The 12,626-nt window shown below is 38.3% G+C and overlaps 1 protein-coding gene across 6 annotated transcripts in view; it reads left to right on the top strand.

The window, feature by feature from the left end:
- The window catches only part of PCNX1 (pecanex 1), a 168,762-nt gene that overhangs the window by 143,328 nt on the left and 12,808 nt on the right, over positions 1–12,626 (top strand). For 3 of the 6 annotated variants that reach the window (XM_082844795.1, XM_082844793.1, XM_082844797.1), the window contains 2 exons: positions 3,476–3,576; positions 4,346–4,496. In XM_082844795.1, the coding sequence (XP_082700921.1) occupies positions 3,476–3,576; positions 4,346–4,496 (252 nt within the window). Of the gene's footprint in view, positions 1–3,475; positions 3,577–4,345; positions 4,503–12,626 lie in introns of all 6 variants that reach the window. The other 3 variants (XM_082844794.1, XM_082844796.1, XM_082844792.1) reach the window with 1 other exon arrangement.

Here is a 12,626-nt window from a genome sequence, read left to right as displayed (position 1 = left end):
TCTAAAACTGTAACCATGTACATTACTTAATTTCAAAATACATTATTGCTAAAAAATGCTAGCCATCATCTGAGCCTTCAGTAAATCATAATCTTTTTGCTGGTGGACGGTTTGAAATATTTTGAGAATTACCAAAATGCGACCCAGAGGCATAAAAGTGAGCAGATACCATTGGAAAAAATGGTGCCAATAGACTTGCTCAAAACAACATTGTCACAACCCTTCAAGTTGTAAAAAAACCAAAAAAAACCCCACAGTATATGCAAAACGTAATAAAACAATATATGCCTGTGTGTACCACATAATGATGTCTTTTTTTTGCTGGCTGCTTTTAAGATTTTCTCTTCTTCACTAGTTTTAAGCAATTTACTTATTTATTTGGTTATCCTGGGTCTTAGTTGCTGCACGCTGCGTCTTCATTGCAGCATGCGAACTCTTAGTTGCAGCACGCGAACTCTTAGTTGCAGCGTGTGGGACTAGATCCCCTGACTAGGGATCGAACCTGGGCCGCCTGCGTTGGGAGCGTGGAGTCTTAGCCATTAGACCACCAGGGAAGTCCCAAGCAGTTTAATTATGATGTACCTTGGTGCTGTCTTCTTAATGTTTCTTGTTCTTGGAGTTCATTGAGCTACTTGAATCCCTAGGTATATATCATTTTCATCAGATTTGGGAATATTTTGGTGATTATTTTTTTCAAATTTGTTTTCCTGTCTTCCTGTTTCCCTTTTCTGGGGAACTCCAGTTAACATTTATATTAGGCTGCCTTAAGTTGTCCTACAGCTCACTGATGCCCTGTATTTTTTTTTTTTTTAGTCTTTTTTTTGTCTCTGTGTTTAATTTTGCATAGTTTCTGTTATATTTGTTAGATCATTTATTTTTTCTTCTGCATTGTTTAATATGCCATTAATCTCATGCAGTGTATTTTTTTTATTCTCAGACATTGCATTTTTTTGTATTTTTGAGGTTTAATTTTTGTCTTTAATTTTTTTTTTTTTTTTGGCTGCTCTGTGGGGCTTTCGGGATCTTAGTTCCCCAATCAGGGATCGAACCCAGGCCCCCAGTGGTGGAAGCGTGGAGTAATAACCACTGGACCACCAGGGAACTCCTCGTGTCTTTTATACTGATATAAACCTTCCATGTCTCTACTAGCATGCTGTCATTCCTCTATCTTTTTGAACTTATGGAATGCAGTTATAATAACTCTTTTAATGTCCTTGTTGACTAATTCTAACATCTGCGTCATTTCTGGGTCAGTTTTGATTGATTAGTTGATTATTTTTCTAATTGCGGATCCTATTTACCTGCTAGTTTGCATGCCTGACAATTTTTGATTGGGTGCTAGACTTGATGAATTTTACCTTGATGAGTGCTAGATATTTTTGTATTCCCATAAATATTATTGACCTTATTATTCTGTGACACAAATTCCTTGGGGACAGTTTGATCTTTTCAGGGTTTACTTTTAAGCTTTCTTAGGAGGGACCAAAGCAGCCTTTAGTCTGGGGCTAATTTTTCCCCATTACTGAGACAGTATTCTTTTGAGCACTCTAACCAATCATAGAATTTTCCATTGTTCCTTTCTGCTTTTTTTCTGATGGTTCTGTTCTCAGCCTTGGACCTTTGCTGTGTGTGCTGATCAGTAATCTGCTGGACTCAAGAGGGCAAGAGGGATCCTCTGCAGATCTCCAGAGCTTGCTCTCTATATGTAGAGAGAGCACTTTGCCCTGCAAACTCTAGCCACCTTGACCTCCCCAGACTCCCAGCTATCTCCTCAACTTGGAGGCCTCTAGGCTCTACCTGTGCTCCTCTTCCTTGTACTACAGCCTGGAAACTCTTGTAGGGTTTCCCATTTCTCAGAGATTAGTATCCAGTGTCTCAATATATTCTTTTCTTGGTCATTTCAGTTGCAAGGGGTAAATCCGGCCTTTATTACTCTGTCTTGGCCAGTAGCAGAGGCCTGAACTAAATTTAAAATAAAAATTTTTTTGGACTGCCCTGGTGGTCCAGTGGTTAAGACTCTGCACTTCCACTGCAGGGGGGCACGGGTTCAATCTGTGGTCAGGGAACTAAGATTCCCACATGCCACGTGGTGCAGCCAAAAAAAATATTTTTTTTTCCCATCACAAAAGCAATACATTTTCAGTATATAAAGTTGACTGGGTGGGGAAGGGAGGGAGCCAGAAAAGAAAGAAATATAGGATCTCCTACACAGTTACTATTGTTAACTGAATTACGCAATTAATGGTAATTAACTAACCAAGCTATATTAAGTTAGTATCTTAGATAACTGCCCTTTTTTGTTTATAAGTTAATGGTTTATAAAGCCAGATATATATACCATTGGCAAAGTTAGAATAATTAAGCTCATTATCAGCCTAGATCCATGATTCTTCAACTTTAGCATGCGTTAGAATCACCTGGAGTGTGATGGGTGGACACCACCTTCAGAATGTGACTTCATAGGTCTGAAGTGGCTCAAGAATTTGCATTTCTAATAAGTTCCCAGATGATTCTCATGTTGTGTCCCAAGATTACACTTTGAGAACCACTGCTTTAGATTGTTTCCAGTCATTGAGATGCTACCAAGATTTTCTGTAGTATTATATAAAGTATACCATTTTGCTTGTGCATATATATAATTATTGTATTATATATTTTTAATATATAATATATATGTAATAGTCAATAATCAAGGTATGCAGTTGTTGAAAAATTAAAAGGTTGAGGGGAAGCAGTAGTCTACAGATATCAATTTGATTTTCTTTACTATGGTTATAGTCACTAATAGGCTATATAGATAGAATATTATATTTTTCAGGAGAGGACAGTATCAGTAATGATGTATATCAACAAGTACTTTGAGATGTTTAGTTAAGATCCTAATACTCTGTAATACAACCACTTTTTTTTTAGTATGTTCTAGTATTATTATAAAGTATTAGATTTTATTTAAAGATTCCAAAGAACCTCCTCATATACATTCACACTTCATTTTATGCTGTTTTGTTAAGTTTCTTTTCATTAGAAATTTTATCTGGAGAGATAGAAAGTATGTACTAGTTGAGCTCCTGAACTTCTCTGATTTATTAAATAGATATCTTCTGACTTGTTAAATACTCATATTCCTTTCTGATAACTAACATTCTTTTGTTTTTCCTTTTTTTAATGAGGTGTAATTGACATAACATTAATTAGTTTCAGGTGTACAACATAATTATTCCATGTTTGTGTATATTGCAAAGTGATAACCACAATAAGTCTAGTTAACATCTTTCACCATACATAGTTACAGAATTATTTTTTCCTTGTGATGAGAACTTTTAAGATGTACTCACTCAGTAATTTTCAAATATGCAATACAGTATTACTAAACTGTAGTCATTTTGCTGTACATTACATCACCATGACTTATTCATTTTATACCTGGAAATTTGTGCCTTTTGACCCTGTCACCCCATTCTTTGTTTTTTTAAAGCCACTGGATGTGGACAAAGATTCATCCCTGGTGACTCTTTGTTATGGACTCTGTGTTCTGGGACGGAGAGCTTTGGGGACTGCATCCCACCATATGTCCAGGTAAGGAAGGCATTTCTATTTTCAGAAAGAGACTGAGAAGCTCTATAACTGAAATCTGAAAAATCTGAAATAGTTTTTAATGGAAGCATTCTGTGCTAATTTATTGCAAATGCCTCTTCGGATATTGTATTGTATAGATCTTTGTGCTGAACACAGTGGAGTTCTAAGTGGTTAACAGAACTGGCTTTTAAAATTCACACGTGTGGGCAACTATAGATAATGAGAATTTAATAGACTTAAGACATTTTAAGAAATAATCAACTCATAAGGTATGATTGGTCTCTTCCCATATACATCTGTTTTTCTAACAATTCATTTCTTTTTATTTTTCCATTTCTCCTTGCAATTTTTGTTCACAGCATTTATACTGTTAATATAGTGGTACATTAGATTTGGAGACTAAATATAAACTGAATTTCTTGACATATACATCCAATTGAATTAGAATTAAGAAATGCCACATATTTTAAGTTTCTTCTGTGATTCCTACATGTTTTCCATTAGGCCCTCCTTACTTTCTTTTAAGTTACAGTGTCTTTGCCTGTTGCTTATTTTCAGGGACTCACTATTATAGTAGTTCATAAACAAGGGTCCCAGGTCAAACAGGCCCTGTCCCTTGTGATTCTGATTCAGGGGTGCTTACATTAGTTCTTGGCATTTGTATCTTCAAAACACTCCCACATTCTTCTGATGCATAACCAAATGTTAGAATCAGTGTAATGGAAGACCTTTGTTAAAATATGTAAACTTTTATCTCTAATCTTAACAGTAATTTAGAGTCATTCCTCTATGGATTGCATGCCCTATTTAAGGGAGATTTCCGAATTTCTTCAATTCGAGACGAATGGATCTTTGCTGACATGGAATTGCTGAGAAAAGTAGTAGTCCCTGGAATTCGTATGTCCATTAAACTTCATCAGGTAAGAGTAGGGAATTTCTAATGCATTACTGGTGTTTAATGGTACTTCTTCACTTGACTTGCAAATTATGTTTCTTAGGATCCTTTTGAGAAAGACTCTGATTCGAAGCAAAGAAAAACATGATTCATGACATGATATTAAATCTTAGGAGCCTAAACCTGTGTTTCTAACAGTAAATTTGAACGTTAATATTAGAGAGTGACCTGGGCATGAACTTGAGGGAAAAATGCAAGCAGTGATAAACTGGAAATAAATACCTATGGCCCCTGTAATGGTTGCTTTGACTTCACGTGATTGTAATTCATTCCTGTTCTGTGGGTGGACGTAGCTGACTTCTGGTGCAGTGTAACAGCATCTCTGGAGTCTTGTAAGTGCTGCTGTTACTGAACTATGAGCTCCATTCAGCATGTTGTATAGAGTAATAGATGGTTAGGACAGATTCAGCCTTAATTAGATAATCCTAGTAAGGTAATAAAATGAAAATGAGGGCTCCAAAATGTATATCTAAAGCCCCGGATCACTTTAAGAATATATTTTGAAATTAAATACGGGCACTTGCTGCTCTAATCATTCCACTTGACAGTAATGATGAGATCTGATGATAGAGAGCACATGACAATATTCATTAAAGCACATCTGCTGTGCTCAAATCTGGATGACTCTTTTCACCAAATAAAGGGTGAATTACTCTTCAGATGATTTTACTGTGATCTAAAGTGTTAGAATGGGAAGTTCCCTGGTGGTCCAGTGATAAAGAATCTGCCGCCCAATGCAGGGGCCACGGGTTCGATCCCTGGTCAGGGAACTAAGATCCCACATGCTGCGGGACAGCTGAGCCCACGTGCCACAACTACTGAGCTCGCGCGCCACAAACTACACAGCCCACGTGTTGTGGAGTCCACGCACCACAACTAGAGAGAGAAAACCCACGCACCACAACTAGAGAGAGAAAACCCACACACCACAACTAGAGAGAAGTGCACGCACCACAACGAAAGATCCTGCATGTCTCAGTGAAGACTCCGCATGCCACAACTAAGACCCAACAGAGCCAAAAAATAAAATAAAATAAGGTAAAACGTGTTGCAATGAAGTTAACACCCCACATTATTTAGGAGCATTACTGATAAGGGCTATAGTATTTGAAAATCTCTGTGAAAAGAATACTATTTTGAGGATGATGGGGAAAATGTACAATAGGGATCAAATAGAATTGTCCATCTTCAGGCTAGCTTTAGAGTTTCAAGACAAAATTCAATGTATTGAAAAGAAAAAGATAATGACTTCATATTAAAATATTTTTAAAACTTCAGAATTTCTCAAAAGGTATTATGTGTCTGCTACATAAGAAATACTCTTTTATGTAGCATGACTAACTGTTAATTCTGAACATTATGACAGGTATTTTATCTCCATCTGGGAGAGAGGAGCTGAGGCACAGGCTCTCTGTATTTTCTGATCCTTCCATGTCTGTCCCTATCTCTCCCTACGAGTGCTATTGCCTGTTGCTCCCAGTCCATTTCCTCACATGTGTTTTTAGCCTGTGACAGTGGTTCTCCACCTTATAATCAGGGCCAACACAGTTGAGTATAGCACACTGTCATCATTAGCCATGACAGACAGCAACAGTGACAAACAGAGAGGGTAAGGAGGTGGACTCGGGAACTGGGGGCCGTGGAGGGCTGGGGGAGGGGAGGAGATGAGAACGCAGATGCAACCTGGAGAAGTTCTGTGATTCACATACACCTTTGAGAAGGGCGAGATTGACCTGTAAAGTAACAAGCAACAGCCATTCACTGCACACCACTTTGACCAGACGATGGGTTGCCAGTGAGGGACTCTCTGGCCAGGAAAAGATAGATGTGTCAGTCAGTACTGGTCATCTCCAAAGTTCATATGTACTCATGAAAATCCACAGAAGGCTTATATGTTAAAGGATTAGTACACGCTTGGCATATGGCGCAGCAACTCCACTCCTATGTACTTACCCAAGAGAATGAAAGTGTATGGCCATGCAAAGACTTACACACAAGTGTGCATAGCCATTCTATAGCCCCAGACGGCAAACTCCAATGTTCATCAACAGATAGAATGTTACGTAGCAATAAAAAGAAATGATCTACTGTTACATGCCACAACAAGAATGAATCTCAAACATTATGCAGAGTAAGAGAAGCCAAACATAAAAAGAGTACATAATATTTTAGGAACCAAGATGGTGAAGTAGAAGGATGTGCTCTCACTCCCTCTTGTGAGAACACTAGAATCACAACTAGCTGCTGGACAGTCACAACAGAAAGACACTGGAACTCACCAAAAAAGATACCCCACATCCAAAGACAAAGGAGAAGCCACAATGAGACGGTAGGAGGGGCGCAATCACAGTAAAATCAAATCCCGTAACTGCTGGGTGGGTGACTCACAAACTGGAGAACACGTATACCACAGAAGTCCACCCACTGGAGTGAAGGGTCTGAGCCCCACGTCAGGATCCCAAACTGGAGGTCCAGTAACAGGAGGAGGAATTCCTAGAGAATCAGGAAGGCTAGTGGGATTTGATTACAGGACTTTGACAGGACTGGGGGAAACAGAGACTCCACTCTTGGAGGGCACACACAAAGTAGTGTGTGCATCAGGACCCAGGGGAAGGAACAGTGACTGCAGGGGAGACCGAACCAGACTCACCTGCTAGTGTTGGAGGGTCTCCTACAGACGTGGGTGGTGGCAGTGGCTCACTGTGGGGACAAGGACACTGACAGCAGAAGTTCTGGGAAGTACTCCTTGGTGTGAGCCCTCCCAGAGTTGGCCATTAGCCCCACCAAAGAGCCCAGGTAGGCTCCAGTGTTGGGTTCCCTCAGGCCAAACAATTAACAGGGAGAGAACCCAGCCCCATCCATCAGCAGACAAGCAGATTAAAGTTTTACTGGGCTCTACCCACCAGAGCAACAGCCAGCTCTACCCACCACCAGTCCCTCCCATCAGGAAACTTGCACAAGCCTCTTAGATAGCCTCATCCACCAGAGGGCAGACAGCAGAAGCAAGAAGGACTAGAATCCTGTAGTCTGTGGAACAAAAACCACATTCACAGAAAGATAGACAAGATGAAAAGGCAGAGGGCTATGTACCAGATGAAGGAACAAGATACAACCCCAGAAAAACAACTAAGTGAAGTGGAGATAGGCAACCTTCCAGAAAAAGAATTCAGAATAATGATAGTGAAGATGATCCAGGACCTCAGAAATAGAATGGAGGCAAAGATCGAGAAGATGCAATAAATGTTTAACAAAGACCTAGAAGAATTAAAGAACAAACACCTAGAAGAAATAAAGAACAAACAAACAGAGATAAACAATACAATAACTGAAATGAAAAATACACTAGAAGGAATCAATAGCAGAATAACTGAGGCAGAAGAACGGATAAATGACCTGAAAGACAGAATGGTGGAACTCACTGCTGCGGAACAGAATAAAGAAAAAAGGATGAAAATATGAAGAGAGCCTAAGAGACCTCTGGGACAACCTTAAATGCAACAACATTCGCATTATAGTGGTCCCAGAAGGGGAAGAGAGAGAGAAAGGACGTGAGAAAATATTTGAAGAGATTATAGTCGAAAACTTCCCTAATGTGGGCAAGGAAGGAGCCACCTGAGTCCAGAAAGCGCAGAGAATCCCATACATGATAAACCCAAGGAGAAACACACCAAGACACATAGTAATCAAACTGGCAAAAATTAAAGACAAAGAAAAATTATTAAAAGCAGCAAGGGAAAAACGACAAATAGCATACACGGGAACTCCCATAAGGTTAACAGCTGATTTCTCAGCAGAAATTCTACAAGCCAGAAGGGAGTGGCATGATATACTTAAAGTGATGAAAGGGAAGAACCTACAACCAAGATTACTCTACCCAGCAAGGGATCTCATCCAGATTCGATGGAGAAATCAAAAGCTTTACAGACAAGCAAAAGCTAAGATAATTCAGCACCACCAAACCAGCTCTAAAACAAATGCTAAAGGAACTTCTCTAAGTGGGAAACACAAGAGAAGAAAAGGACCTACAAAAACAAACCCAAAACAATTCAGAAAATGGTCATAGGAACATACATATCGATAATTACCTTAAACGTGAAGTGCTCCAACCAGGAGACCCAGGCTTGCTGAATGGATACAAAAACAAGACCCATCTATATGCTGTCTACAAGAGACCCAATTCAGATCTAGGGACACAGACCTAGGGACTGAAAGTGAGGGGATGGAAAAAGATATTCCATGCAAATGGAAATCAAAAGAAAGCTGGAGTAGCAATACTCATATCAGATAAAGTAGACTTTAAAATAAAGAATGTTACAAGAGACAATGAAGAACACTACATAATGATCAAGGGATCAATCCAAGAAGAAGATATAAGAATTATAAATATATATGCACCCAACACAGGAGCACCTCAATACATAAGGCAACTGCTAACAGCTATAAAAGAGGAAATCGACAGTAACACAATAATAGTGGGGGACTTTAACACCTCACTTACACCAATGGACAGATCATCCAAAATGAAAATAAATAAGGAAACAGAAGCTTTAAATGACACAATAGACCAGATAGATTTAATTGATATTTATAGGACATTCCATCCAAAAACAGCAGATTACACTTTCTTCTCAAGTGCGCACAGAACATTCTCCAGGATAGATCACATCTTGGGTCACAAATCAAGCCACAGTAAATTTAAGAAAATTGAAGTCATGTCAGGCATCTTCTCTGACCACAACGCTATGAGATAGAAATGGATTACATGGGGAAAAAAACATAAAAAACACAAATACATGGAGGCTAAACAATACGGTACTAAATAACCAAGAGATCACTGAAGAAAGCAAAGAGGAAATCAGAAAATACCTAGAGACAAATGACAATGAAAACACGAAGATCCAAAACCTATGGGATGCAGCAAAAGCAGTTCTAAGAGGGAAGTTTATAGATATACAAGCCTACCTCAAGAAAAAAGAAAAATCTCAAATAAACAATCTAACCTTACGCCTAAAGGAACTAGAGAAAGAAGAACAAACAAAACCCAAAGTTAGCAGAAGGAAAGAAATCATAAAGATCAGAGCAGAAATAAATGAAATAGAAACAAAAAACAATAACAAAGATCAATAAAACTAAAAGCTGGTTCTTTGAGAAGATAAAATTGATAAACCATTAGGCAGACTCATCAAGAAAAAGAGGGAGAGGACTCAAATCAATAAAATTAGAAATGAAAAAGGAGAAGTTACAGCAGACACCGCAGACATACAAAGCATCCTAAGAGACTCCTACAAGCAACTCTATGCCAGTAAAATGGACAACCTGGAAGAAATGGGCAAATTCTTAGAAAGGTGTAACCTTCCCAGAACGAACCAGGAAGAAATAGAAAATATGAACAGACCAATCACAAGTAATGAAATTGAAACTGTGATTAAAAATCTTCCAACAAACAAAGGTCCAGGACCAGATGGCTTCACAGGTGAATTCTATGAAACATTTAGAGAAGAACTCACACCCATCCTTCTCAAACTCTTCCAAAAAATTTCAGAGGAAGGAACACTACCAAACTCATTCTATGAGGCCACCATCACCCTGATACCAAAACCAGACAAAGATACTACAAAAAAAGAAAATTACAGACCAATATCACTGATGAATATAGATGCAAAAGTCCTCAACAAAATACTAGCGAACAGAATCCAACAACACATTAAAAGGATCATACACCACGATCAAGTGGGATTTATCCCAGGGATGCAAGGGTTCTGCAATATATGTAAATCTATCAACGTGATACACCATATTAACAAATTGAAGAATAAAAACCATATGATCATCTCAATAGATGCAAGAAAACCTTTGACAAAATTCAACACCCATTTATGATAAAAACTCTCCAGAGAGTGCGCATAGAGGGAACCTACCTCAACATAATAAAGGCCATATACGAGAAACCCACAGCAAACATCATTCTTAATGGTGAAAAACTGAAACATTTCATAAGATCAGGAACAAGACAAGGATGTCCACCCTCACCACTAGTATTCAACAAAGTTTTGGAAGTCCTAGCCACGGCAATCAGAGAAGAACAAGAACTAAAAGAAATCCAAATCAGAAAAGAAGAAGTAAACCTGTCACTGTTTGCAGATGACATAATACTGTACATAGAGAATCCTAAAGATGCCACCAGAAAACTACTAGGGCTAATCAATGAATTTGGTAAAGTTGCAGGATACAAAGTTAATGCACAGAAATCTCTTGCATTCCTATACACTAATGATGAAAAATATGAATTAGGAAACACTCCCATTTACTATTGCAACAAAAAGAATAAAATACCTAGGAATAAACCTACCTAGGGAGACAAAAGACCTGTATGCAGAAAACTATAAGACACCGATGAAAGAAACTAAAGATGATACCAACAGATGGAGAGATATACCATGTTTTTGGGTTGGAAGCATCAATATTGTGAAAATGACTATACTACCCAAAGCAATTTACAGAATCAGTGCAATCCCTATCAAATTACCAATGGCATTTTTAACAGAACTAGAACAAAAAATCTTAAAATATTTATGGAGACACAAAAGACCTCGAATAGCCAAAGCAGTCTTGAGGTAAAAAAACGGAGCTGGAGGAATCAGAATCCCTGACTTCAGACTGTACTACAAAGCCACAGTAATCAAGACAATACGGTACCGGCAGAAAAACAGAAACATATATCAGTGGAACAAGATAGAAAGTCCAGAGATAAACCCACGCACCTATGGTCAGCTAATCTATGACAAAGGAGGCAAGGGTGTACAATGGAGAAAAGACAGTCTCTTCAATAAGTGGTGCTGGGAAAACTGGACTGCTACATGTAAAGGAATGAAGTTAGAACACTCCCTAACACCATACACAAAAATAAACTCAAAATGGATTAGAGACCTAAATGTAAGACTGGACACTATAAAACTCTTAGAGGAAGACATAGGAAGAACACTCTTTGACATAAATCACAGCAAGATCTTTTTTGATCCACCTCCTAGAGTAATGGAAATAAAAACAAAAACAAACGGGACCTAATGAAACTTCAAAGCTTTTGCACAGCAAAGGAAACCATGAACAAGGTGAAAAGACAGCCCTCAGAATGGGAGAAAATATTTGCACACGAATCAATGGACAAAGGATTAATCTCCAATATATATAAACAGCTTATGTAACTCAATATTAAAGAAACAAACAACCCAATCCAAAAATGGGCAGAAGACCTAAATAGACATTTCTCCAACGAAGACATACCGATGGCCAAGAAGCACATGAAAAGCTGCTCAACATAATTATTAGAGAAATGCAAATCAAAACTACAATGAGGTACCACCTCACACCAGTTAGAATGGGCATCATCAGAAAATCTACAAACAACAAATGCTGGAGAGGGTGCGGAGAAAAGGGAACCCTCTTGCACTGTTGTTGGGAATGTAAATTGATACAGCCACTATGGGGAACAGTATGGAGGTTCCTTCAAAAACTAAAAATAGAACTACCATATGACCCAGCAATCCCACTACTGGGCCTATACCCTGAGAAAACCATAATTCAAAAAGACACACGCACCCCAGTGTTCATTGCAGCACTATTTACAATAACCAGGTCATGGAAGCAACCTAAATGCCCATCGACAGACAAATGGATAAAGAAGATGTGGTACGTATATACAATGGACTATCACTTAGCCATAAAAGGAATGAAATTGGGTCATTTGTAGAGACGTGGGTGGATCTGGAGACTGTCATACAGAGTGAAGTATGTCAGAAAGAGAAAAACAAATGTCATATATTAACGCATATATGTGGAACCTAGAAAAATGGTACAGATGAACCGGTTTGCAGGGCAGAAATTGAGACACAGATGTAGAGAACAAACATATGGAAACCAAGGGGGAAAACAGCCAGGGGTGGGGGTGGTGGTGTGATAAATTGGGAGATTGGGATTGACATGTATACACTGATGTTTATAAAATTGATGACTAATAAGGACCTGCTGTATAAAAAAATAAAATTTAATTTAAAAATATTTTTAAGTACATATTGTATTATTTTATTTATATAAAATT

Source organism: Leucopleurus acutus (genome assembly GCF_964270905.1).
Source record: "Leucopleurus acutus genome assembly, chromosome: 1".
Lineage (NCBI taxonomy): Eukaryota > Metazoa > Chordata > Mammalia > Artiodactyla > Delphinidae > Leucopleurus > Leucopleurus acutus.
Note: the sequence above shows the minus strand (reverse complement) of the source record. Positions and strands in the feature narration are given on the sequence as shown.